Source organism: Harpia harpyja, chromosome 17 (assembly GCF_026419915.1).
Source record: "Harpia harpyja isolate bHarHar1 chromosome 17, bHarHar1 primary haplotype, whole genome shotgun sequence".
NCBI lineage: Eukaryota > Metazoa > Chordata > Aves > Accipitriformes > Accipitridae > Harpia > Harpia harpyja.
The window spans coordinates 3,717,343-3,745,322 of record NC_068956.1 but is presented as its reverse complement, the minus strand read 5'-3'; the positions used below and the strand labels follow the sequence as shown (position 1 = coordinate 3,745,322).

The 27,980-nt window shown below is 47.1% G+C and overlaps 1 protein-coding gene across 4 annotated transcripts in view; it reads right to left on the bottom strand.

The window, feature by feature from the left end:
* The window catches only part of MYO7A (myosin VIIA), a 103,355-nt gene that overhangs the window by 11,313 nt on the left and 64,062 nt on the right, over positions 1 to 27,980 (bottom strand). For 3 of the 4 annotated variants that reach the window (XM_052812670.1, XM_052812671.1, XM_052812672.1), the window contains 23 exons: positions 27,573 to 27,710; positions 23,716 to 23,874; positions 23,277 to 23,369; positions 21,813 to 21,907; positions 20,554 to 20,638; positions 19,454 to 19,672; positions 19,179 to 19,286; positions 18,407 to 18,616; positions 17,650 to 17,853; positions 16,633 to 16,809; positions 14,815 to 14,904; positions 13,443 to 13,570; positions 12,020 to 12,146; positions 7,659 to 7,778; positions 6,754 to 6,927; positions 5,296 to 5,523; positions 3,848 to 4,018; positions 2,720 to 2,837; positions 2,301 to 2,427; positions 2,017 to 2,186; positions 1,726 to 1,916; positions 1,052 to 1,176; positions 64 to 221 (listed from right to left, as the gene is read on the bottom strand). In XM_052812670.1, the coding sequence (XP_052668630.1) occupies positions 64 to 221; positions 1,052 to 1,176; positions 1,726 to 1,916; positions 2,017 to 2,186; positions 2,301 to 2,427; positions 2,720 to 2,837; positions 3,848 to 4,018; positions 5,296 to 5,523; positions 6,754 to 6,927; positions 7,659 to 7,778; positions 12,020 to 12,146; positions 13,443 to 13,570; positions 14,815 to 14,904; positions 16,633 to 16,809; positions 17,650 to 17,853; positions 18,407 to 18,616; positions 19,179 to 19,286; positions 19,454 to 19,672; positions 20,554 to 20,638; positions 21,813 to 21,907; positions 23,277 to 23,369; positions 23,716 to 23,874; positions 27,573 to 27,710 (3,415 nt within the window). Of the gene's footprint in view, positions 1 to 63; positions 222 to 1,051; positions 1,177 to 1,725; positions 1,917 to 2,016; positions 2,187 to 2,300; positions 2,428 to 2,719; positions 2,838 to 3,847; positions 4,019 to 5,295; positions 5,524 to 6,753; positions 6,928 to 7,658; positions 7,779 to 12,019; positions 12,147 to 13,442; positions 13,571 to 14,646; positions 14,905 to 16,632; positions 16,810 to 17,649; positions 17,854 to 18,406; positions 18,617 to 19,178; positions 19,287 to 19,453; positions 19,673 to 20,553; positions 20,639 to 21,812; positions 21,908 to 23,276; positions 23,370 to 23,715; positions 23,875 to 27,572; positions 27,711 to 27,980 lie in introns of all 4 variants that reach the window. The other variant, XM_052812669.1, reaches the window with a different exon arrangement.

The following is a 27,980-nucleotide window of genomic DNA, read 5'->3' as shown; positions in this document are numbered from 1 at the left end:
CTGGTCAGCTCTTTGCCTGTCAGACCTGTTGCCCAAGGGCTCCCCCAGGCAGTGGAAGGATATCAATGAAGGCCATGCAGGCTTCTTGGGACAGCTCCTCGCTGCCCAGGATCTTCTTCAACAACGGCTGTTTGATGGGCTCACGGGTGTAACACCACAGCTTGTCCTTCCCGCGGCTCTTGGTGATCATCACCCGGCTGAGGGTATGCTTGGGGGGTGGCCTGGTGGCAAAGGCAAAGCAAGAGGAAAGGTGGAGAGGTTAGAATGATAAAAGGGACAGCTTGTGGCCAGTGTTTCACCTGGGAAGGTTGCTCACAGCACCTGGCTAATGAACTCTTAAACCAAATGGGACTTCACAGTTTAGCAAGTATCCAGCTCTGGTTCTGCCCAAAGATAACCATTTGTACTTTCCTAGGGCTCAGAAAAGTCCCTTAGGGCTCCTGCCCAAGCACTGACACCAAAACAACCTTCTCTACCCCGAAAAGCTTCTAACCACAAGAGGAAGAATGATGGCAATGGATGGTCAGGGCAGCAACACTGAAAGAATATTACCTAGCAGAACAAGCCTACCAGGGTGAAAACATCCCCGAGGATCTGGTCTGCCTCTTTGGATTGCCAGCCCATCTGAACAGGAGTGGGAGTTTTGCCATCAGTTTGGTCAGCTGCATTCACCAGTGGTGCACATTTAAATCTTTGGAGCTGAGATGAAAATGCCCGCACCTAATTCAACTGCTGCCTACGAGGTCTGAGGCTGTGTACGGGATCATAGGAAAGCAATATGAGACCACTATGCACAGCCTCCCACATAATACTAAATTTCACGGTTACACCTGTGCTGAGCCAATCTGAAGAAATCTTTCTTAAAAGAAACCTTGTCTGTGGAAAACCTACAGCTCAAATGCCATGACCTAAACTGGAGGTTGCAATTGTACAAAGTCACACAAGGGCATATTTGGAGTCTTTTCCCATAGCCAAAAACTTCCTGATTCCCAAGCTACCTGGATATGGATTCCTATTCCTATAATTTTTGAGGATGGTTTAAAACAATCACCTAAAATAATCATAGGAAAATTCCTCCAAGGTGTACGGCTTTACTCTCTCTTCACTGTCTGAAATTGCCAGCTGAGAGGTTCTGATAACATCTTGTCGTTGGTCAGGGGTCATCGTGACCAGTGCCTGTGAGATGAAAAGGTCTCTGTCACCCAGTATATTTGATATAATATATATCTGGTCTATTCAGAGAGAGGAAGCAGATACAAAATCAAAAGAACAGTGAGTGAATAAGAATAACCCATTAATTCCAGTTAATAGTAAGAACTGTGCAATTGTCATTTCTCTGTGCCATTCTCAGTCACCAGTGCAAGGAATAACAAATGTTTCCATAGCGTGGATCATTTTCTAATGAAGATAATGTGCTTTGGATGATACAGCTCCATACATGAATGTAGTGGTTCCCTCCAACCCCAAATACACATTCAAGTAATCAGGCCAGCTGGAGGGATTTAGATTCATGGATATTCCAAGTCACAAGCTTCTGGTGTTCGAGGTGACAAGATCAGAAGAAAGGCTGAGATCACTTTGGCCTTGGACAACTTGTCACCTCTCTCAGCCACTTTAGTTTCCACCTTATCATCAGGGAGACTCTGGCCAGATCTAAGCTCTTCAGGAAGCCTTTGACCTCCTCAGGCGTTGTATCAAGTTTTGACATTCTGTAAGACAGCTTACCACGATCTCCAGTGGAGGCATGGTGACTGTAGGCAAGACGTACATGGAATCGGTTGGGAAATCTCCTCTCTGCTTGGTCCGTTCATTGAACCCATTAGCCCACCCTGAGTTCATCACATGTTCTCCTGTGTCCTGGTCCAGAACTATGAGGTCTCCTTTGAGGAAGCTGAGGAACCCGGATTCTTCTCCCACTGCAAGAAAAACAACCATTAGTTTGGTATTTTTTTCCAAAGCCCTTGGAAGTAATTAATCTATCTATATGTTTACCACTGGGCTGGGTCATTTACTTACCAGGGTTTGGGTTGTCTTGGAGAGTGACCACATACTTGGATCTCTTCCTTAGTCCTTCAAGGAAGGTCACCACCAGGTCCCGGATATCCTCTGCGTTGTTGGAGGTGAAAGTGTATTCATCACCTTTAATGGTGGCCAAGGTGAAACTCTGCCCTTGCAACTTTCCCCCTCTAGGATATGTTTTTATAGGAGACATAAACAAGAAACGTAATGGCATCAAGAGGCAAAGCCTGGAAAAAGGCTGGTTTATGGTGAGATTACCAGCTAAATCTGTTCCTCCTTACCTGCTGCTTGACACAGCTGTGATCTCTGGGAAAGAGAGCTCTAAGAGAACCTGCTCCTGTTCATCCACAAAGTACACCCCTGTCCAGTTGACAGCTACAATCACATCATTTTTAGGCAGGCTTGGCCCTGAATTGAAGACAAGACATACAATCAGTTCATGAAGTGTCTTAGGATATAGAAAGTGTGTGCATTTCAAAGGAGGACGCAAAGATCAAAAACCTCAGTGTTATTTTTAGTAAGAGAAATAGTGGCAGACTCGTAGCTTGAGCCATTGCTAATCAGAATGTGCCACAAAATAATGTATCAAAAAAAGACCAGCTAGATGGTCCATTAAGTCTTCTTGTCTGTGCAGTCCCTATCTCTCCTTCCTTTTGCTTTGGAGCATCCTGTGCTCCAGGGATGTGCTCTACTGACTCACCTGAGAATTTGAAGGCTTCGTAAAACCGAGAAAACAGTAAAGGCCACTTGAAACGTGCAAAATCCACTACCTCTTCCTTGACTTTTTTTGGGTCTGCCCTCTTCTGAGTATAAATTCCCTACAGACAAAGCAAACCACAACCAACATGAGGCACAAACCCAGTTATATCCAGGAAGAGAGCTAACAAAACCAATTCATGTCACCTGAAGGTCTTGGGACTAATATTAATTGAGGTCTCAATGCCACTAAGGGCCAAAGAAAGTCCTACACGAACAAGTGATAGTTTGGACAAGTCCTGGCCTTTGGTTCCCACTTCACGGAATAATTTGACTTTGAGAAGGCTGGGCAAGCCTCTAGGGTGACCAGTCTGGGTGGGATTCATCTCAGCTAACTTTGGGTTTCCCTAAGGTAGGTGTCTATCTTTCAGCTTGACAGTCCCTTAGCTGGAAACAGACACTCGACAGCCCTTAAGCACAGGCATCTAGCTTTATTTAGGACATCCTCAGGTACCTGACACTTCTGTATGTAACTGACAGGCTGATGGAGGACCTGCAAGATCCAACTGAATTGTATCCCTGGGTCTCCATTGACAGTAATGGGAGGTGAGACTCCTAATGCACATGGAGATGCTTACATTTTTAGGGGTCTTAATCTGAAGCTGGCTGCTGCTGTTAAATGAATGCCAGTTCTCATGCCTGGATGACCAACCCTCATGAGTGGTCATGAGTTATGGAAGGTGTCACTGTGGGAGGGTGTCACAAATGTTCTAAAGGAAGTCAGGGAGGTTTTATACGGTGCCTGGCACAATAAAGTTCTGACATTGCCTGGAGACGTGAACTGCCACTGTAATACAACCAATAACACCACGATCCTTTGTAACAGACACGAGACCCCAGAGATGGCATTTCGCTTCTCACGGTGAATCTCTGCAGGTCATCTTATTCTGTCAGATCTTGCCTCAAAACCAGTGGTAAAGCTGAATACGGCTAGTACAAAAACTGCCCTTTCTCTTTGCTTTAGCTTCAGGCCAGGCTAAAAGCTGAGCTCTGATGTCTGATGTATGTTTAAAAGGCACATGAAGCTACTGAAGCACGCCTTGGTCCTTGCCAGGTGATATATTGTCCCCACCTTTTTATGTGCAGCTATAATGAGCTGAGCCCATTTTTCCACTGTTTTTGAAGCTGTGATCTCTCTGTCTGGGATGTAGGATGGAATTAGATTTAGCAGCCTTTCCAGTACCATCTCTGACCCGTAGTCCACATAGTACTGCTGGGAAGCCAGTTCTGCCAGATCTTCTTCCTGTGGGATCCAAACAAGCCAAGTTAATCCTGTTACCAGGCCACCACCTCAACATCCATCCTCCATCACTCAAAGAGCTCTTTGTAGAGGCTGGCTGTACTGCTGCTTCAGAATGGTGTGGGGATTTTTCCTTTCAGCAGAACGTCACCAGTGCTTTTTGCACACCTAAAGTTCAGGGACTGACCACTAAAAGCTATGGTTAAGCCTTAACATGTTCAGTGACCAGCACCATGCAACCCTGTACTGTGTGTGAACATGTTTGTCCCAGTCTTTCCTTGAAGTTCAGTCTCCTTCTGATGCCTGCAGTCAGCAGTGGGTGATTTTGCTATGGTAGGCAGGGTTTAATGATTGAAAACTGCATGTATCCATCATTTCTCATACTTGAGAAGCCCGCCAGCTGACGCACCTGAGCATAATGCAGAACTGTAAAATGTCGTTCAGTGCAGCTACATTCCAAGCACTTTGGGGTCAAATAGTAGAGCTACCGAGATGATAAGAGCATGAGGAGACCAGGAGCAAGAGATGGGGAGGAAGAAAGGGCAGGACTTCTCATAGGATAAAAGAGCTGCAGTTAATGCAATATAGATGGGAAAAGATGGTTTAGTTCTCAAGGTGACTGGACTCTACCAGACCACAGGAGAATGAGTAGGTGTTGGGGAAGAGAGAGATATCTTCAGTTTGACACCTGGATGATTTTAAACACAAGCCCCCCCCCCCCCCCCCCCCAAAAAAAAGTGATGGACATTGTCAGAGATTTTGATCTTTCTTGAGATGCTCATTTCAGTGACACTGGAATAATTCTGTAAGCTTCCAAAGATTCTAGAAGCATAGGCTTCTGCTGCCAATGTCCCTTTAGCATATGGCAGCATTAATGGGTTTGTATTGCATGGCAGAGGTCTGGCTATCCTGAAAAGTATCTCTCATGTTTAAGGCTTAGCAGGATTCACCAAACAGGATCCTGCTGTGTACTCCTGATCTGGCGATCTGGTTACAGGCTACCTGTGGCCCTCCAAAATGAGGCTGATGGATGAAGTGGCCTTTCACTCTCGCATCCAAAATTCACCAGGAGAGGGTGCTCATGCAGCACATGGGAGCATCCAGTCTGTCCCCAGCCAAGAGGATGTGATTCCTGTAGCTACTGTTTCCCAAGCGAATACCATAATCCCCAAGCTAGCGGGTGTTCAGGGAGGAAGATTTCTCATCCCCTTTGGTGCAACCTATTTCACCATGTCGAGGATACATGTTGGACCAGACCAGTAGCTGCTGAGGTCACATACCTTGTCACACCGGTACTCCCCAAACTTCACCCCTCGCACGATCTGTTGGTAAATGAGATTGGTGGCCACGTTGTCCTCACTTGGGTTGTGCCAAGGAGTGAAGATCTCCTTCCTGAAGAAGAGCCGCCACGGCGCGTTGCGCTCCTGCGCTCCCTGCTCTTTGGCGTACTGCTCGCACTGAGACACGGCATCCATCACATGGTCGTTGCCGCTCCCCAGCGAGGAGACCTAGTCAGGGCAGAGGTAAATGTGGCGTTCACCCGACTAAATGCTGACCTTTCTAGGTAGAGATATCTATCTCTGAGTCACTCAGCCAGGCTTCCTTTATTATCAAAATAAATCAAAGTAGCTATCTCTACTAGCCAGCCAAGATTGAATAGTTCTACAGCATAGCTGGGTAAGCTATTTTGTTTTGAGCCCCAGTTTCCCATCCAGAATGAAAGGAGAACATCAACGTGAATGAGCAAAGCCAACGTTCCCATTATAAAGTATTGTTTATTCATACTGTGCTTTGAAACACCCTGTTTCAGTGTCATGGACTTGGATCCAACCATGCTAAGCATCAGACAAACCCAGAACAAAAAGCCTGTCCTGCTACAGAAGATTTATCACCTCTGTCTTCTCACTGTGGTCTGGCATGAAGCCCTAAAGCACTATATCTGCTGAGTGAGCATCCCTGGATGAACATCTCCTCAAAAAAGACCAAGAAGATGGAGTATAAACCATTTTCTTCTCCACCCACAGGCAGAGGTGGCCACATCTGGAGGTGAGAATATACTTCATCCTCTTACACAGCTGCTGTAGGAATAATTCTGTTTCATTGGCTTGCAGCTGTTGTCTCACCTGATGAAGTTTTACCCTAGGTCTGTTTTCCCTTCTCATTTATGCTTACCTTTATTTTTACAGAATTTCTGAAAAAAACATGTTTTGAGGTTAAATAAATTGGGTTAAATGCCAATGCAGGTATGGCAGTTCGGATTTTAGCTCATTTTAGAAGCTTAATTTCAACCATTAACTTTCCAGTTAAATATATTTTCTCCTTTGCATAAAAATCCAGGCTGTTTTACTGGAAATTCACCTCAAAGTATCTTGACTGAGAGTAAGAGCATAGCATCACAGATTAATGTAGGTGGAAAGGCATTTCTGGAGGTTTCTGGTCCAGCCCACTGGTCAGAGCAGGACCATCTTTGATCAGGTTGCCTCGTGCCTTCTCCTGTTAAATTCTGAATAACTCCAAGGAGGGAGATTTCATAGTGTCTCTACAGCCCTGCTCCAGCATTTAACCACTCTTATTGTGAAAATCATGCTGGGACTTGCACTGTAGAAATCTTTCTTCCCGACCTCAAGACTGGCCGTTTGCTGGCACAGAGTCCTTCTGCCCTCTGGAAGACATGTGACGGCACAGAGAACCTCCCTCTTCTTTCATAGAGCTAGTCAGGTACCTAACTTAAGATATACCTTGTCAAAAAGTGCAATGTAAAGCGAAAAGCCAAATCGGTCCTTCAGGCTGATTTTGTCGGCCAAAGAATTACAGAGCTCTTTAGCGGTTGTTGCAGAGTCGGTCAACAGCGTTTTTGTTGTCCCATCCATAAATGTGACAGGCAGCATGATCGGTTTCTTGGACTTGGTTGCCTAGTGGATTAAAGTCAAACTTTATAAAGACATGTGTATTTCAATCCCATTGAGACCATTTACCTACATACTCTTCCACCCAACTGTGGTAACCATTTTCTAATTCCTGATCTCACTGACTGGCTGCTTTTCAATACTACCAAAACATACTTCTCAACAGGATAATGTACGCTCAGCCACTGGAAGCACTTGGAAGTCCCAGATTTTTTATTTAATACATTCAGTCATCAAAATGCCTAATCCAGTAAATCCAAGCATGCCCAGGAATGCTCCTGGGCACTGGAGCACAGCTGTCTATGCTAGTAAATCAGCATAGAAAATGAAAAATTACTGTACAAACTGTGCCTGTTCCAGCTATGGCTATCCCTGAAGAAGTCCGAAGGACCGTTCTCAGTAGGTAGTTTGCCTGTGGCTACGTTCGTCTGGAAGACAGTTTCCTAGCGTACATGGGGGCTTGCTCCGTGCCAGCTGGCCTCAATGCCCGAGAGCACTCTTGAGGACATTTAATTTAAAAGTATTGATGTAGCCAAAGGAACTGATCTTCAACATACTCTGGAGCAAAGCCAGGATGCACGGGGAATGCCATGTCTTGGAAATACATGAAAATTCTTGAGAGAAATAGGTCTATTGTCATGCTACTTTCTGTCCTGCCAGAAATGTGGTTCCCATGATAGTGAAAGGCTTAAACGCTGAGCCCCAGCTGCCTGGGGAGGGGATGGAAGGGCTCGTACCTGCAGCTCCAGCCAGCTGGGCGGCTGTGTCCTTGTCCCATTGGCAAACGTCCTCCTCAGCCTCTCTTCGCAATAGGGAGCATAACCTGGGGGGCCTCCATTGATAAAGTTCCTTAAATACTGTTGGCAGCAGGGAACACGTTGGTTAGACCATGGGCTCTAGAGGCCAAGCATTTGCAAAGGTTAAAAAGCAATGTTTTACTGGAGAAAAGCTCTGTGGGACTAATGGCAGCGATACCGCTCAGGCTCAGGGTGTTCCTACATCACATTGCTGGAAGCTGAGAGAGAGTAGGACAGTCTGCACCCTTGCCTTGTTCCTACACTGTGCATTTCTGGCATCGGTGGAGATAAGATACCAGCCTAGACAGACCTTTGACCAAAGTCAGTGCAGCAGATTTTCTATTCCTGCTGTTGCTGCCACTGCTTTCTATCTCTGTAGGTTAAAGATGTATTATAAAGCGTTATTGAGTGTTGGCCAAAAAGATGGGAGTGAATGAAAAAGACCCATAAGTAATGATCCAGGGGAATTGTAAGCAAATGCTACTCAGAACACTTAGCAGCCAGTACAAAAGACCTTTCACAATTACATTAAACAGATGCTTCTTTAGTCAGGTTTTAAATTGCATTTTAGAAGATCCCAAACCAGAATTTGAAGCACTTCACTGTATATTAAAAATAAAACCACATTATTGTAGAGAAAATTAAATCCAGTGACTTCCACAATATGAAAGATAATACACTTAAAAATGTTACACAAATATTTTGGCCAAAGAGGTAGCTAAGACTAATAGTTCTGTAAATCATATTTTTCAGAGAGACTTTACAGATAAAGAGTTCTCTGAATGATAACATACAGTTGTTCTTTCAGTAACACAGACTGCTCTAAAACACTGTCAGTCCATAAATAACATGGGTAGAGAGACAGCTGTCTCTGTCGATAGTAACTTACAGAGATACTCTGAAATAACTAGGTAATACAGCCCAGTTATATGGATGGGAGCTGTTGCAAGTGACTGCAAGCAGCTGATGCTGTGTAAAAGTGTAGGTTTTAATCATGCTGTTAATAATGAACTATGTAATTACATATTTTTTGTATTTCTCCTTCATTGTGACTGAACCTTCCCACCAAAGTCCATTACTAGTTGAAAGATCGGTACAAAGAACAGGAGCGCTAATGTTTCTTGACCCACGCTTAGCATAAGATGTGATAAAGGTGTCTAATGGGATCCAAAGTGTGACCTTCCTATTTGGGAGCAGGAAAACACCTTGAAGGCTGTCTCATTTTCAGCTAAATCCTTCTCAAAATGTTCGGTTCTAACTGACATTTTTGAAGGTTGTGGAACAACTTCCAGGCACAACAATTTCCTGAAATTCCTCATCTTTTCCATAATATTGCTGCTATTAAAGTTAGAGCCTAGAGGTTTCAGGAGAAAAGTAACCAGGAGTCTGATACAACATTCACTGTGTGGAAAAGTATAGAAAAGAAATGCTAAGAGATATTTACCCTCATATGCTTTTCCTTCTATTAAATGGTGGATAATTACTGCTAAATGAGAAAATAGGACATCAATTGAAAAAGAAGTGAGGTTAACAAAACGTCATCTAGTTAACTGGCTGATAGCCAACGCGTGGCTATCATACATTCAATGGTAGCTATTGCATGGTTAAAGCAGTACTCAGTGAACTCACAGTAAATCAGATTTTGGCAGACTACTAACTCCTGAAAACATGGTACTAATAGATAAGAGTCTGATATTAAGGTCAGGCACTGACATGGAATTTGTCTCCCAACCCAGAAACAGACCGGACTAGGTGGCCTGGGCTAATGTAGCTTCAAAACTGAAGCGTTCACTGAACTCCAACAAACTGAATATTCTTCTGCTTTTCACAAAACAAAAAAGTGAGTCTGGATGGGAACGTATGTGGTTCAGGGGCAGAGTTAACATTTCATCATGAGAATGTTTTATCTCAAAACATAACATTTTAAGCTGGAAGGTGTCAGTGATGTCCCCATGGATAACTACAGTGGCTTTGGAGGAGATCCGAGACATTGCCCAAGTCACTGCCTGTGTGTTGCTGTTTGCAAGACTGGGGCTTTGAAAGGTAACCAGTGTGGGCTGCTGCAAATGTTGTTTGTACTCATACTCGAGGATTTTCTGTCACCACAGGCTGCCTATCATCTCCAACAGCCCAAGGTGCAAAAGAGTGATGAATAAGGGCAGAATTAGTATAAACCCTCTCCAAAGCTTTTGGGGATATTGCCACATATTCAGCATGGACCATAACTTTAGGCAGAGGTACACGTGAAACACTGGCCCGGGTTGCCCAGAGAGGTGGTCGATGCCCCATCCCTGGAAACATTCGAGGTCAGGTTGGACGGGGCTCTGAGCAACCTGATCTGGTTGAAGATGTCCCCGCTCATGGCAGGGGGGTTGGACTAGATGACTTTGAAAGGTCCCTTCCAACCCAAAGTGGTCTATGATTCTATGTCTGAGTCTCCAGAGCTATCCATAAATTATTTCTGAGAAGTGCTTCGCTCACCTAAGATAATGTTCCGCTATTAAAGATTTAAACCCACACAACCTCCTGTGGCATACTTTCTCAGATCTCATTTCCAGACATAATTTAATTTTCTGACACTTTGCCAGTGATTTCATACTGTCAAGGCCTGGGGATGAAGGAGGGATTTCTATTCTTGACTTCAGCTCTTTCAGTGCTGAGGACACAGTACCTGATCTGATATCTATGGAAATTAATGGAACATCTTTATCTCCAGCAGGCTAGTGAGAAGGTCCAGGCTCCAAGATTCAAAGATCTGAGAGGGACAAAGGAGGTCTTATAACATGGCTAAGCAAAGACACAGTGCTGAGCCCTTTGCCCTGAGCCAGCTAAACTCTTAGGCATGGGATTAACTTGAGCAGTCCAGTGTGTGTGTCCTGGTTTCGGCTGGGATAGAGTTAATTTTCTTCTTAGTAGCTGGTACAGCGTGTTTTGGATTTAGTGTGTGAATAATGTTGATAACACATGGATGTTTTAGTTGTTGTTAAGTAGTGCCTATCCTAAGTTAAGGATTTTTCAGTTTCCCATGCTCTGCCAGCAGGTGTACCAGAAGCTGGAAGGGAGCATGGCCAGGACAGCTGACCCGACCTAGCCAAAGGGATATTCCATACCATAGAATGTCATGCTCAGAATATAAACTGGGGGGAGTTGGCCGGGAGGCACAGATTGTTGCTCAGGCATTGATCAGTGGGTAGTGAGCAATTGCATTGTGCATCACTTGTCTTTTCTTGGGGTTTCTCTTTTATTATATTCCTTTTCATTATTATTATTATTATATTTTTTTATTATTATTGTTAGTATTACATTTTATTTTACTTTAGTTATTAAATCATTCTTATCTCAACCCACGAGTTCTACTTTTTTTTTTATTCTCCTCCCCATCCCACTGCAGGGCAGGGGGCGAGGGCAGTGAGCGAGCGGCTGCATGGTGCCTAGTTGCTGGCTGGGCTTAAACCACGACAGGGTGTTATTCAGACTGTAGCTGTGTAACTCATTTGGAAGGCAGACTGTTCAAATCTAAGCAACAAAACTTTGCCCAGAAAAAAAGAAAATCCTTAAGAACAACCTGATTTTCAAAAGTGTCAGCTGCTTAGCATCTCCCACCAACTTCAGTCCTCCTGATCCACAGTGCTTCTGAAGATACGTTACATGTCATCTCTCATGTGGCTGTTTAGAGCTGGATGTTTTCGGTATGACATATGGTGGGGCAAGTTGTAGCATGCGGAGAGCAACTATGCAAATATACTTCTAGGTAAATTAAACACTTGCCTTTATATGTGCAATTTTTTATATTAAGTTATATTTATAATTAGCTGTGCAGTACTATTCCTTGCCAAGTTTGTTAGAGTACAGGCCTAAGGTCATACTGCCAAAGCCAGTAGATGCTTGAATGAATGCATAGACCTTTGCATGTGAGAAATAGGGGAGAAATGTGGGCTATTTTGGGTGTACAAATTCCACTTGCAGCCTCCCACAATCCACTTTCCTGCCAGAAGTCATTTAATCATATCTTCACACACCTACAGCGCAGGAGGCATCATCTGAACAAGTTGTTTACACTTCCTTCAGTATCATAGGAAAGAGAGAGTCACTTCTCACGAGTGACTCGCCTGATCCACTTTAGACGTTGAACTTGGGATCACGCATACTTTTCTTAGGAACTTGATGTCATTTTCATTCCTGGCAAAGATAAAGACCAGGATTCCCTGTACTGTGAAACCCAAGAGAAAAGCTGGTCCTATGGATGGAAAAGAAAATGTACTGGCAGATAATTCATGAGACAAATATAATCTACAATTTACCTTCACAAACTTCTCAGAAGGAGCAAAACATCCCACGCAGAGGGACATCAGGATCCAACCCCTGGCGTGGCTGCTTTTGGATGGGTTCTGGGTCAGCTGCTTGCATATTTGACAGTAGATTTCATCCCTGCAATAGGAATGAAAAAAAGCATTAGAGTTAAGGAGGTGGTGGTTTTCAACATGAACAGAGAGAGAGACAGACCCTGTCTGCATGTGATTGGTAGTTAAAAGTTCATTTTAGCATCACAAGGATATTAATTTAACTGCCCTTATGATGGTCACCCTGATCGTTGCAGTGTCTCTAAAATGCCCTCCATCACCAGTCCTGTAACGTCCACTGAGTCTTCCCCGTGCTTCAGCTGAGATTTCCCACAGCTGATTGACACTGCTTAGAGACAGAGGGAAATAAAAGGGAGTCTCAAGGTTCAAGGAAGCTCAATGTCACCTCTGGATGATGGAATCTATTCTGGCTTCTTACAAAGATTTCCCAGTAACACCAAGAAAGTCTCCTAAACTAACTTCCATAGAGGGCCATCAGCTGGGAATATGCATTTGCTGGAGCTATCAGCTCTGGTGGAGGTCAAGGTTTGTCCACCTCTTACATCCAAACAGGCCCATACATTGACAGGTGTCTCAATTTGGGATTTAATGTCCACTTTTGACTTTAACTTTAGTTGTCTACATGCAAAATGAGGAATAACAGTACTTCCTTGTCTACATGGGAGGCAACAAAAATGTTAGCCAACCTGTTGTACTGACAAATCCCATGGGAAAGCCTATGGGACACTACGACATCTGCCTTCAGAGCAGACTTTGTGCAGAAAAGTAAGGCTAAGGTTTTCATGGTGAATTGGGAGGATAAAATGAAAATTAGAGAAGCTGGTCATCAGATGAGGATGCCCACTGTTCCTGGAGTGAGCAGATAGGTGTGAGGGAAAAGAGCATGAGACTACATAAAAGAGAGGACTGTATTATAACACGCACATATATAAATGGGCTAAACCAAAGATGTTGGCCTTGGTTTGGCACTTTCCAATTTTCAAATGCTTAATTTAGCAACTGAAATGAGTTTGAGTTTTTCATTAGTATACCATTAAAAATATTCACACAAACAAAAGAGATTTAAAGGTCAAATAGAAAACAAAGGGTAGTGAACAACAAGAGTGAGCATTAAAAAAACCAATCCGGTAGCCACTAACACTTTCAGAAGCATTTGAGTCTCTCTTTGTGGTCTTCCCATCAGGCCTGATATGGATAGTAAAGAACATGATCCAGCCCAGCCCGTATTACACAACACAACCAAAAAAATGATATAATGAGAGCCTTGTAAAGACGCACACAATAGCAAAATCATTTGGACAATAGCTCAAGGAAGAAGGAATGACAAGAATGGCATGTTTATGCCTTTGTCTTGATTTCTAACCTTAAGGCTGGCCTGAGGATGCCATTACCAATAATGAAATGGAGCTTCTCCAGGTTGGAGGTGGGTCGGTCTTCGAGCATGCTATTACCCTGGAGCGTGGACTCACCATCGTGAAGTCTCTTTGTCACCTGCCAACCAGACACATTGCTCTCTTTCAGCACAGCCAGTTACTATGTCCCCCCCCTCCCCCCCATCCCAAATGTGTGGTGCTCCCCAGGAGGACTCCTCCACCAGCCAGGAGGGGTCTCAGAAGTTCTTCAATCTAGCACTTTATCGGTGATGGGAGGGTGTGACTTTGTTGGCTTTAATCACATACGAGTGAAGCTGAAAATTGTCCTGTTTAGTCACACTCCCACCTGCTTGGTCTTTGCCCAGGGTTTCTACAATGGTCCTGCAGCCAGAAAAGGGCCACCAATGATCTCTGGAATAACCCCAGCTTATTGCCAAGGAAGGCCTGTCCCTTTAACTCAGTTATATTAAAATAATTATTAAAACACTGACAGAATGGACCCGCTCCCCATGCTAATGATGCAGCCAAAGGCACATAAGCATGGTGCTGTTTGTGAAAACAGGGATGGCATTCATCCACCTACCAGCTCTCTGTCTCAGCTAGTCAACCTAGTCTCCATTTAGAGCCGCTGGAGAAAGACGGGCATTTCTAGAGTGCTTTCAGAGCCACATTAGGGTAAGCCGTATCGGGTCCTATTTCTCCCCACTGGCCCTAAAGGGAAGGAAGGTGACTATCTCGGAGAGCATTTTTACGCTCTCAAGCAGCTACAGCCAGGTGAGAAGGTGCCTGCTCTGGAAGTGGACATGGCAGTGTGTGAGAGAAGACTGAATCCATGTCTTTGCACTGCTTTCATCCCCCCGCCACCCAAAAGATTTATTGCTCCTCACTCTTTTGAGATGGGATTTTCAAAAGCTCTCAGCTTGGGCTAACTGCTCCCGTGGGGAGTTTTGCCCCTGGCAGTGGAGAGGAGCAGAGGGTGGGTGAGACCCCACCTCTGCTACCTACGCCACGGTTGAGGGCAGGAAGCTAAAAGCAGGGATAACATTCAGACCATCGCAGAGTGGCGGGAGGTATCGGCAGCTAGATGGAGGGCTGTGAAAGAGGGGAGGGAAGGTGCCCGATGGATGGAGAACGGGAGCCGAGGGGAGGCCGGCGCGAGGTGCAGAATGACTCAAGGAGACACGGGAAGCCAACCTTTCCCCTTAAACACTCCTTAAATCTTTCAGGCAGAGAGACAGGTAACGCCAAACCCAGAGGAGGGCTGGTTCTATGTTGTCTAGGGAAAAGCAGAAGAGAGTCAGAGAGGGCTGCAGACAATCCAACGGCACTTGTGCTGCCAGGCGGCCAAGCGTCTCCTCTCACCTCCTCGGTCAGTTTGGATTTCTTCTTGAGTGTTAAGGAGACCAGTTTGTGCCGCACGCTGTTCTTCTTGTGCCCATCAATGTGAGTACTCTGCAAAGCAAGAGGCGTGGATGCAATGTGGTGAGACACGGAGCCCTGCCGAGTACGTGCTCTCCCTGCCTCCCCCGGGCTCCTGCAGAATACCATTAATCCTTGGCAGAGTGAGATATTGCAGAAGCTGGTGGGAACCAGAAGTGTGGACCCATATTCCCGTGCCCCCTGATAACCGAAGTCTGGCTCTGAATTTTGTAGATACTCTCTAATCAATGAGCCTCCCTCAGATCAAAATTACATATTGGGGACAGCTGAAAAAAGTTATGTTTAATACATGGCTGACTCCCAGTCAACCCAGGTCCACCCAGTTCTGCTGTATACCATTCAGGCTTGTTCCTACATCGCAAATGAGATGAGCAAGGCCACTCTCTGAGATGACCATTTGCACAGCAGGTTTGTGAGCTGGAAGTCATCTAGCCAGAGATTCATGGATGGGTAGTTACCCATTGTGGTTTCATCACCGTTAATCAGCTCTGTGCTCTGTCAGAGTTCCCAGAAGAATAAATTTGATGTAGGATAGACCCAGGCACTGACTACCTATCATCAAGTTACTGTTGGCTTTCTATTTTCATACCAAATTTATGTCAGCTGTGGGATTAAAATGGCATGGATAATCACTTGAGATTTTACACCAAATCAACACTTGGACTCCTGCAGATGTAATGGTTTATATCCATTATAAAGCCAAGTTGCTGCTGTAAACATGGTTTTGCATATCATCACACTCAGGGTCAGCTCAGACATCTCTCTGCACTCCTGTGCACTCTGCAGAGCAGACATAACCACAGAGGAAAATGACAGCTTAAATTTTCCTTCTCTTCCATACTACCTGATGTCTCAATTGGCCAAAATATGCCTTTTTGTAATAAACAAGCAAGAAATGGTGGGTAGAAAGAATGAAAGGTGATTCTTGGTGTATATTTTCACAGAATTACAATCCAGATGAGGCTACTATCCTTCTCAGGTAATTCACTGAAAGTGCTGAATGATACCACCATCTCTAAAAACTTGGAGATTTGTTAATTTACATCTGAAAATGCCCCTGGGGCTTGTCAAGATGATACTACAGAAAACTTCTTGAAAATGCAACAGTGCCATCTAGAAAATGCCAATGCCAGGTAATATCTTGTCCTGTTGAATAAAGTAATTGCTAAAGATGAAAGCAAATCAGTGCTATGGACAGAGATTTATCCAGATCAACGTCTTATCTGGGAAGAGTCCTAAGATGAAGTCCTCCAGTGACATCCCAGAATGCACTGAGGATGCAATAGGGATTTTTTTTTTTTCTTCTTCTTTTCCACAGCTTAATCTCCTGGTAACTCTTTACTTCCTGCTCCAAGATTAAGGGCACATTTTTAATTTAGCCTCTTCTGACCCAGAGCAGATCAAAAAGATCAGAGCAGATCTCCAAATGACAGACCAATGACACAGGACATTGCATTCCCCCCATGTGTTTCTGCCCTGTGAGGTGGAGGACAGAGATCAAAGCCCTGTGAGAGATATCAGGGCACTTTCCTTACTGTATTGCTGGGGAACATTCAGTTCTCCCTGTGAAGAAGAAGGGACGAGATCAACATGTGACACGCGGGCAATTGTCCCTTCATAGCATAATTGCAAATGAAGACGACAAACTGCCTGCAGCAAACCCCACAAGTTGTTTCTTTCCAACACATTTCAATATCCAAAAGCTAATAATAGTTTCTCTTTTACAGCCACAGCAGTTACCTCTCCTTCTCCCTGCAGAGCCTGCAGTTCTTTCTTATATGTCTTTTTCCCAAGAGTCTCATAGATTTTCGTCATCACTGGTATCTTCTCGCCACCGTCACTCATAGCTGTGTGATATTTCGGCTCAGGGAGGTCTCCCATGAAACGGAGGATAGTGATCCATACAGCAAGTGCTGCCTATTTGAAAGGAAAGATTAACTCCATTAGCTTGCACCAGGGCAGTGGAGGGGTGGTCAAGCCATGCTGAATCCATCAGGATTGCTCTGTACATCTGCAGGAGATAAAACATTTTCCTGCATCACACATAACAGTTTTGCCTGCAACATACACTCCATCTGAACAAGTTGGGCAGGCTGGTGGCTGGGACCACAAATTCAGGCTCTGTGTTCATGCCATCAGGAGTGTGTCTGGGCACCCTAGAAGAGGTTTGTTTCTTGGCCAGGAGATGCCAACCTTATAGAGGGGCAGTGACTGGCAGCTCCTAACCCACTGCAGAGAGAAAGGAGAACCACAGTGAAGGCAAGTTCATGGCCAATGAAATGTTCTTTATAGCCATGCACGTTCAGTACGGTTCTGCTCTTGTACCGCTGGCTATAGATCAAGTGTTTCTTCTCTGCTAGCTCTGCACTGGTGCATATGACAAGGTAAGAAGCAACTTTTACAGCTGCCGAGTAGCTGCTTTACAAGCGGTACTCATTCAACAATTTTTATCATCCATGTCCTGAGCCTAGAGCACTTCATTAATTGTCTTCACAAAAATATCAAGGTACAGAGATGGACTCACCCCTCTATCGCTACATCCCTGTAATGCTTGTTGACTTGTCATTGCTCAAAGGATGCTGGTGGGACAGTGTCCACTGACACACGTGCAGCAGATGAGGGCTGTGCTCTCCGCCAAACCACGAGCACACCAGTGTATCCCAAAGGGAAACTGCTGGTGCCCTTTGGCTGAAGGGTTCCCCAGGCTTGCTCCAACCCACCCTGCCCTGCTCGAGGCTTTTCCATCCCCTGCCTCACCAACTGGTCTCCTTCATCCTCATGGTACAAGAGAGGCTGCTTGAGAGGCCGGCGGATGTAGGTGTGTGTTGTCGTGCCCTGGAAATACGTGGCAGCAAACTTGGCAAATTTGTACTCCGAGAGATCTTCCTCCTCTTCCTCAGGGAGAGGCAATGCTGCATCCAGGTCCTCTTCCTCCAGCTCCTTCTGTGCTCGCTCAAGATCCTGGTGGGGAAGGACATGTCAGGCACTCAGCATGGCTTTAAATACTGAACTACCCTTTCCCTTTGGGCTTGACTTCTGTCCATCTGATTTCCATCCCAAAAGGAAAAGCCAGCTGGAGGGAAAATCATGAAATATAACTCTGGAGCCCATGCAAACCCCAAGTCCTGAAGGACATGCCTGTGTCCAGGAATGTCCCCAGAGCAGTAGGAGAAGCAACAAGCATGACCCCACTCCTAGCATGGGGAAAGGGTGTCCAAGAGCTAAATGCCGTGAGCTGTGGTGAACCATGAAGAAAAAGATCTCAAAGGCCACGGGTCCTCAATGATCTTCTAGTGATATTGCTCTCCTCCATTCCATGGCCCCAGAGAAAGCCTGCAGACTGCCTGCCTGACCCCAGCCACAGCATGGTAACCCTCTGGGGCTACACAGAAGAGCCTGGTCTTGAAGGAAGACTTCAGAGACCCACTTTTGTATTGCCATACTCTCCCCTGACTCATGAAGGTGTTGCTAAATCCTTTCATGTGATAGCCAGGCTTGTGTATGTCTCTAGTACCTCGAAGCCATTGGGTGCCTGTCCTTCCTGGCCAGGCAGGGAGGAGGTCGTCCCCAGGAATCCAAACATTTTGTCCACCATTTCCGAGTCGTTCACTGGCTCGTTGCGAGCTTTCTCCATTTTTTCTAAGAGCTCCTTCTTCCGACGTGCTTCCTCTTTCTCCTTTACTTCTCTCTCTGCATCTTCCCGCGCCAGCTGGGCCAGGCGTACCTGCAAGATGACAAGTACAATGAGTGAACTGCTCCCTCTAAAGAGCTGGCACTAAATTCTGCAGGGCCTGGCTTTAAAAAGGCAGACTGCCCTGTGCTTGGGGCACTATACCATCATTGCGACTTGGAGCAAATCAGTGACATGTCCATGCCTCAGTTTCCTAACTGCAGAGGGACAAAGCAGTAACATTTTTTCCTTCCTTAGTGCCTGTTTAGGGGGCTTGGTCCATGCACAGAGACTCTCACTGACCTTATTTTTTTCTTTTATACAACAACCATGTATGTGCACACACACACAGTGTCCCAGTTCCCCCTTCAGCCTTTACACAATAGCAAAAGCAAGTGAATAATAACCGTAATCTCTGGCATTCCTGTGTAACAGATCAGAAATTCTGGAGCAGCTTCAAACTAGTTAGAGCATAGAGTACTTTAGTGAATTAAATACAAACCGCTCAAGCAGGGCAGAAATCCCTTAGATATTTTTGGCATTCCCCCTCAAAGGAGCAAAACCAGTCCCTGGAAAACAGAGACAGAGCCCCAGAAACAAATCAGTCCCTGCGTACTTGGTGCTTCTTTTCTGCTTCCTCTTTGGCTTTCTTGGCACTCATCTCCTTTCGGAGTCGTTCCTCTTCTGCCAGCCGAAGTTTCTCTGCTTCCAGGCGTCGATGATACTGGGGGGATAAACACAAGAGCCCTTCTGAATAGGCATCTACTTATTTTTGAAATTCTTTTTTGCTCTTTAAAAAACAATCCCCTGAGCACGTGATGCAGAAGCATGTTTATTTCCCCTCTCCCCACCTCCGTTTCCCATGACCGACCTCTTTTCCGTGGTACTTACTTCCCCCCGGAGACGCTTATACAGCCTTCGGGCGATCATGCCCCGGGCATATGCCTGGACGGTGAGGACAGCCCAGAGGCGGTGGCGGAAAGCCCTACGGACCAGGTAGCCCCGGCACCGTGCCTGAAACTCGATGATCCGCCGGCGAGCCATGTGGTACTGCTTGTGGAGCTTGCGGGATCGGTAGAGGGCCTGCAGTCTCAGGAAGCCGATCCGCATCTGCAAGAGGGAGCAGGATGAAACCACCCCACCACCCCGGGGCTCGCCCACCGTAAGCAGATTTCCATCGCTAATCTCCTTCTTGCACAGCTGTAAACAAGAGCCACTGAAATCAGCCCCCACCAGGATAAGCCTTTGGGAGGGAGGTTCTCCAAGAGGGTGGAGAAATGAAGCCCTCCAGCTGCTGCAGTGATTCAAAGCCCAGGAAGGACAAAGGCAGCTTCTTCCTCACTGAGTCCTATGGATTTTCTGCCCTTGAGAGCCCTCAGGGGGTCTGGTTGGTCATCTCAAGGTAGCCACAAGCCACGAGGGTTGCTCCCATGGACATCCAGCATCTGCAGACCTCCTGCCTGACAGCCGAGGTGCTGTTTCATGGCAGGAGGCAGCATTCTGACCAGCCTGGAAGTGGCTATTCCTATCAAGTTGCAGGCTTGGAGGATGATATTGAGACACTTTAGACCCCAACACACTTCCCAAATGACCTGCTGTTGGGTGAGAGCCAGCTGGGACAGGGAGAGAAGAGGGCCATGGACTGGCCTGGGGAGAAACCCAGATATGGTCCCACCTGGAGATGGAGTCTGTTTTTCAGATGAAGCTGCTCTTGAGTTTTCAGTCACCTGGAAACTAGGGGAAGACTTTTAAAACCCCAAGTGACCAGTTGGTGCAATGGATGGGGAAAAGGACAGCTAGAAGGTGGTCAGGTGCTTTCCTCAATGAGAAGGCAAAGCAGCAAGAGCAAACCTCCATTGATTGCCCCAACTGATAAAAGCCAACCCCACCCCCTCCTCCCAGTGGGGCATTTTGAGCCAGGAAACTCTTACGTATGTCCCAGCTGAAAGAGGTAGGAAGGCAGAGGTGTGAGGAAGCACCCCTGTACTTACTGCACCGTAGTTCTTCCTGCAGTTATGTCCGCGCCAGTATCTCTGAATCATCAGGACTGAATTTCTCACTTTCAGGAAATTGGACCTGCAAAGGCATTTCAATCACTTGCCTCTGCGGTTTGGCCGCAAGTTATCATCATCTCCTGGGCCTTATTCTTTGGAGATTTGAAACTGAGCAGCCACGTGGAGTAAACACTGCATTTTTGCCCTGAAAAAGTCTCCTCCCCCAGCTCTCCTCGCTTTCATAAAAAGATCTGTAGGGGCTCCCTCTGATAGGTCTCTGCAGGCAGGTTCTGCCAGGTTATGGGAATGGGCAGAGCAGGAGATGCTGAGAATGGTCCCTTCCTTCCCCCTGCCCTGCACCCTCCTCTTGCATCTGAAATCTCTTCCCTGCCTGCCCCCCCCACTTCAGTCCTAGTGCCTGAAAACGGGTTCAATCTCACCCAAATGATCAAGAGCAAACTTCAGCAACACCACCCTGCTACCCTCATCTGCTCCTCCCATCTGTCTTAGCCTGGCCTGGTTCTACCTGTAGACACCTCGGAGACAATCGCGTTGGAAGGGATTGGGGGTCTCACTAGGATTACTGTGGGAAAGATTGCTGAGTTACCCAGCACGTGCCCTTTCTGCAAAGCCTAAAGCACAACCTGAGTCACAGCCATGGCTCAGACAGTCAAAGAGCCCAAAGCCCCAAGAACTGTCCCTCTTCTGCGGGTGAAGCTTGTCCTTGGCTGTGGCTCCCCGTCTTCTTCCACAACTGTGCCGTGAGCTCCCCGTGGACTACCTGCCCCCCTCTCAAGTCTGGCAACGAGGTTGCAAATGGAAGAGTCCTGAACCCATCGGGCTCTGGGGAGAGCAACGTTAGTCACAGTGGATGACCCAGTGGTCCCATTGCAGTCTTGTGGGGATCCCCGTAGACTGGAGGCTTAGCGTTGCCTTCAGCAGGCTCAGAGCCCCACTGCCGCATTGTCATAGCAAACATCGGCTCCCCTGAAGACAGCACTGAACAGGGACAGAAGGTACTATTCTGACCATGTTTAAGGCAGTTAGATAACACCGTTTTCCTCTTATTTCCTCTACTGTTTTCCTCCAATACTTACTGCACCTGAGTGGCAACACATCAGGGCTCCCCTCTTCCCAGCTGCAGGCCAGGCAAGTCAGATGGGCACCGAGGGAGCAACGCATCCCCCAGGAGCCGCTTGCTGGGTGAAGCATCCCACATCGCCCACCTCCCATTTGGCGGTGGGGCTCACACCTACCTGTCTTTAAACCCGCGGACCACCTTCTGGATGAGGATGACTTTGTCCGTGATGGCCTTGTCTCTCTCAATCTCCAGCAGCATGTCGTGGTGGTCCTGTGGGACAAAGTGACACAGCAGCCATGTCTCAAGCTCTCTATCTGCCTGACGTGGCAGGAGGGGTGGTACGAGGCCCTTCCCCAAAGGAGACGTCCAAAATAAACTCTTGGGACATTTTACATCCCACCTACTCACTGGGGAAATCCTAACATAAACCCTAGTGATCTACTGCCTTCATTCCTAAATGACCCAGAGCATCCAGAAGCTGCATATGCAATACTTTATAGTCTGAAAACAACAAAATTGCATTGCCCTTCCATGCAGAGCTCCCTGCTAGTGCTGTCAGCCATGGGAGCAGTTCCTGGGAGCACTGGAGCGGTTTGGGAACAAACTCCAGGCCGCCTGGGTCCCATCATTCCCTCTAGCCAAGGCTGCAACGCCTCCATACCCTAAGAACAAACCAGCTCCCTGAAACACTGAATTTCCTTGCCCTGAGGCTTTCAGATGCACCCGTCCAAGCTTTCTATTGATTCCTCCCATGCCGTTCGTAACTCGGATTTCTCTCCCGGTTGCGGCACGCTGAGCCCCGCTGTGCTGGGTGCAGCAGAGACAGCTCCACACGTTTCCTGCTTTGCTCGACCTCACGCGGCCCCTCGGGGCCTCCCAGTTTCTGAGTTTCCTGCCCTGACAGCTGTGAGATCTTGATAACAGGCTCTGGAAAGAGCCACTGGTGGGAACAGCTTCTAGGGAAGAGATGGGGCTGTTCGTGCCGGCGATGGTGTTGGGGGTGAATGTAGACACGAGCGGTCAGTGTTTACCGCTGAGATTTTTACTCGAGAGAAGCCTTTGCTTACAGCCCGGTTCCTGGCCAGCTCAGCCTCACCTTCCCACAGCAACACAGGAATGGGTTTGTAAAGAGACGTGAGTGTGAATGGGGCTGCAGGGGACCTGCAACGTTGGGCTGCCCTGTGTCAGCTGGACCGATGCAGAAAGGGAGGCTCCAGGTATGTCTTGGGTTGCTCAAGGACATGCTGAAAGCAAAGCGAGCCTGTTCTGCTCTCAGTCCCTCTCTCTGCAGGGCTCTGCATGGGCATCCTTCCTGCTGCTGTGCTTTTTGGGTGAAGGCAGGAGATGAAGTCGAGCAGCTGAGCCCAGGAGGGAAAAGGCCGTGCGTTGTATGTGACTATTTCTGCGTCCCTGTGGGTATGTGCATGCATCAGTGCTGGCAGAGTGTCAGGACTTCCTCCTGCCCGCTGCTTCCTAAACCGGCCCCAAATATCCTGCCTTGGCCCAGGTTCTATCCACTGCCACGTCAGCCCAGAAACCATGGGAAAGGGTCATGTTTGGTGATGGAAAGGGAATGGTAGGAGACCCCTTTGCAGGCAAGGGTGCCAGACGGCAAGGGGGGATGTGGAGAACCACCTACCTTCAGGAATATCTTTGTCTTGCCGATCTGCCAGTCATCATCCTTCCCAAGCACTGCTTCAGCAATGCGCTGGCACGTCCCACGCAGGTCGCCCTTGTAGGAGAGGGGGTGGGATTCACCAGGACCAGTCTCACCCATTGCTCCTCCCAAGCCCAGCGGGGACCTTTTCTGGTCCCAATTCCAGCAGTTTTCTGCTAATGAGGTTCCCAGGGCTTTACCGTCACCACATAAAAGGTGAGTGAGAGGGACAGGCTGAATATGGCTACCTGTCCCTGCCAGCCCCGTAACCATTTTTCCTTCACTTGGAAAGCCCAGAGCACCACTGTAACATATGGGGATCAAATGTTGCATAATAGCTTTTGGAGAGAATGCACACCCCATAAACATCTCTGGAAAGCCCAGCAGAGAGCAATCGTTACCTGTGGAAGAAGATGCTCACCTGCTTGTATGCTGGCTTCACCCCGGGCATGAGTACCCGGTACCGGTCCACGAACTCCACAAATGTGTAGCGGATGGGGTAGCCAGCTCGGCGTATCCGGATGGTCTCCATCATCCCTGAGTACCTCAGCTGACGGACACACAGCTCCCTGTCAAAGAGCTGGGGAGGTTACAGGACACGGTGGTTTGATTACACACCTTGGCCTGGATTTGCCATAGGAGAGTGGGGACACTGAAGATGTGTGGGGCAAGCAAGTCAGGCAACCACCCAAATCCTTCACTTGGGGACCCAAGGCCGTAGGACTGTTGGCTGTCACGGGCCTGATCCTATGAACTGCTGGGTGTGTTCGACTCACTACATTTCTTTAATTCCTGCTTGCAAGACTGGATGTGTCCTACACATTACACAAAGGACCGAGAGGAGAACTGGAGAGCACGATGCAACGGTGAACATCACCTTGGGAAAATGGGCAGCAATTCTGCATCTACAAGGGTCAAACCGTACAGTCACCTTCGCAATGACGACTCATGGTCATTAACTTCTGGCCGCCACTCTGAGCTTTACCAGCATGATCACAGCACTCCTGTACGGGCAGGGCAGTGCCGTTTTGCAGGCAGAGGAAGCAGAGGACCATATCAGCGAAGGCTCAGACACTCAAAGGTCTTAGGGTGCCTACACCAGTTCATCTTAGGGTAGGTGATACCCCGAAGTCACGCAAAGGAAGAGTGCAGCCTTGGAGATGCCGGAGCCCTGAGATAAGCCTGTTATCATCAAACCACCCTGTCCGGGAGGACATCCGAGGAACTTAAAATGAACAGGTCAGAACCGAGACTAGCTGAGGGTTTCAGGGAAAGGACAAATCTCAGCTCAGCATCTGTGGCTGCTCCTGACAAGCAACGGACAGTTTCAAGGCCAGACAGCAGACATAGGTAACCCAGTCCTTGCAGATGTTTGCTAATAAACTTGGCTGCTCTCCCTTGCTTTGGGTGCCTCAGGGTGGCTAGTGAGAGGTGCTACTAGATGGGCAGATCTGCTGAAACAAAGGGAGGTTCAGAAAAATCTCTGCCATGCTTCAGTGCATTGAGGAGGATCCTGGAGCCCCTGCGAGCACCCTCTTGCAGCCTGATGTTGTCTGCAGGGAGCATCCAAAAAGTGTTCAACCCAAGCGTAAAATAAAGGCGGACGTGGTGTGGTGCTGGCACACCGCAGAAAGTCAGGGCAGTAAATCACAGCCTGGGTCAAAAAGTTACTGCCAGGGTGTTATTCATCTGCCCTCCCTTCAGCTGTCTAAAATGGGAGCTTCTGTGCATGTACAGATAGGAGCATCTAAAATGTGAGTCACCTAGGCTCTCGCTGAAGTGAGTGAGGAGAGATATAGGTATGTGCCTGTAACTCAGATATCCCTGTATCTCAGAGGCATCTCCTGGGACAGCAGGATCTGCTGTATGGATGCATCCATCTCCCCATCCCTGGAGGGAGCTTTTCGACTAGCTCATAGGAGCCACTTAACCATGAAAGTGCTGGAGTGAAGTGAGACAGATCCTGATCCCAGGAGAAGACAATGGATGAATGAGGAAAAGGCAGAAAGTAGCATCATCCAGCTTTGGCCTCAAGCTGTCCCTGTCTAAAGTGGGTATTGGGGACAAGAAAGGTGCAGAGGAAAGAGGTGTGTGTTGCTCTGTCTCCCCCTGCCATGAAGCAGAAGGGTATGTGAGAGGTTGTGGGCTTGCAAATAACTGTCTGGAGTTTGTAAGGCTACTTCATTGCACATATGGGCAACTATGAGCTCCTGGCATCGGGCCCTGATGAGGCACAGACTGCTGGAGACAGTTTTGACTTTCTTTGCGTGTTTTTCTACCTAATTCATCCCATGCATTTCTCTTGCCTAACCAGAGCAACAGAGCAATACTCAGAAACAGCAGCGTGGGATGATGTACAGACCCAGAGAACTCCAGCCAGCATCCTGATGCAAACAATTTTTTTTTCCCCCAAAGCACACTTTAGAAGGAAGCAAAAGCTTTAAAATAACATAAAGTAACAAACAGTCAGGACTTTCCACTGACCTTTCACTTCCCACTATCCCATTTCCTATCACTATCAGCACACTTTCCTTCAAAGCCAGGGACAGAAAATGAACTCCCAGAAAACGTTCTCTTTTGCAGTCACCCTGCACAGCTCTGTTTACCACTACCTGGGATGTTTTTTTCCTTTGTATTATTAAACCAAGGACAAAAACAAATTTAGCAAGAAATCACATTTCATATCATATAGCACTACAGTCTCTGATTCAGTGTTAGCTTATCCACTCATTCCTTTAATGGGGAGATTAATTTCTCTTTGCCCAATTCTTACAAACTTAGAGCTGTTTTTATGTCCCACTGAAAGTTTTGTAGATAAATGGGTTGGACAGAGACTTCTGGCTTAGCGCTTGCAAGAACTGATGAAATACAGACTTCCTGTGCAGGGGACAAAATGCCAGACCGAATCCCAGACACACAGGTGTAAAAGCAGCTCAAAGTCAGGCCATTGGAAAGAATTTAACATCAGTTCAGGATGTACATCTGTTTCTCAACATCACCCATGTTCTTAAAGGTGGTCTTGTTCAGATCTCAGCTCAGATGATAATCTCAGATCAGACATATTGTTAAATATTAACCCAAAGTATTCCATTAACATGCTATTAGGTGCCTTTTTATGCTCACCAAAACCAGGATAAGGGCACAGTAAACTGCTCTGAGAAAGCCACCAAACCTTTGGCCCTGCATCATATTAGGTTCACTGAACAGCAAAAATAAGTTTCAAACAAACACTGCTTGTACATAACAGCTCTGAAATTCAGTATTTTATGCTTTTTTGCACTCAGCTGAGCTTTGCTAACAAACACTGACTTTAGATAAAGCTCCAGCTCTGGCTAGATTAACTGCTACTGAAGTGCAAAGGCATGGGCAAAATGATTCACAGAAACAAACAGCTGAAATTATTATTAAATAAAGCTCTTCCTCCTCAAGCAGTATCACTATTAAGAGTGGTGAGCAGCTAACAGTGATTGCTAACAGCACCAGGGTCCAATCCTGAAAGGTGCTGACAGTGGGATCAGGATGTTCAGCACCCGCCTTATTGTCTACCTTTCGCTGAAAAACTCGGAGTCCCCTCTGTGAGCAGTTTGTGGTCAGGGGGATTTACAGCCATCTCCTTCCCTTTCATTTGCTCCTTAAAGTTTGTCCCCAGAATGTTTGTTGCTTTTGAAGCAAGTCCCTGGGAATCAAAGCACAATAATTCCTCCCACCTTTCCTCTGTGCTATTTTGCCTCTTGTTTCTCTGCTTTTAGAATCGTGCTTTTGCAATTTGTGCAAAAATATAGCAGTTGAAAGGATCAAACGGGGTGAAAATGAGTGAGGCCCCTTGGGAGCAAAGATTTTGTAGAAAACACCCATGGGAAGGGGAATCACTTTTAGAAAACATTGAACCCTGCCATAGGACTAAACCCAGGGCCCTACAGCTCAGCCTAAGTCTCTGGTAGGGAGGTGCCTACCCCCGATGGAAATTCAGAAGCATTTCCTATAGGAGAAAGGGCTGCAGGGTGAATTCCTCGAGGTCATCCTTGGGAAGAAAGGCAGGGCCAGGAGCTCCCCTCTGCAAAAAGTTTTGGGGTGCTGTTGGATCGCAAAGCAAGCGCCTGATTTTGCCAACCCTTTGGTGACTCCCTTGCTTGCTGAACAGGCTGTGGGTTGGTTTTCGAAGCACCCAGGGTCAATCCTGACTCCACTGACGCCTGAAGGAGTTTTGCCGTAAGCTCCAGGGCAGCGTGACTGGCGGTCCTGTACGAAAAGCATCCAGGAGAGAAAAGCAGGACTTACCATGGGCTTCTTGTACTCATTGGGCTTGATGCAGCGGACAAAAAAAGGCTGGCACACGCTGAGAGTCCTCATCAACAGCTCCAGGGACCGCTTGAACTGGCTGCTGAGCGTCGGCGAGCGCTTCCTCGTCTCCGCTCCCTGCAAAACCGCAGCGGAGCGGGCTCAGGAAATGAAAGGATAACAGCGCTTTTCCCCTCCGGCCGTGTCCCCGGGAACCTCCGGCGAGAACCGGGGCTGGAGGGGGGAGCAGGGCCAGAGGTGGTTGAGTGTTGCAGCAGGAGAGGGGCAGGGCAGAGCCGGAGAGCTTGCAATAGCCAGACTCTGGCAACCTGCTCCATACACCTCTACCCAGGGAGGAAAAATGCCATAATTTAATTTCTCCTGCTCAAACCTCCCTGCGTGACTGGC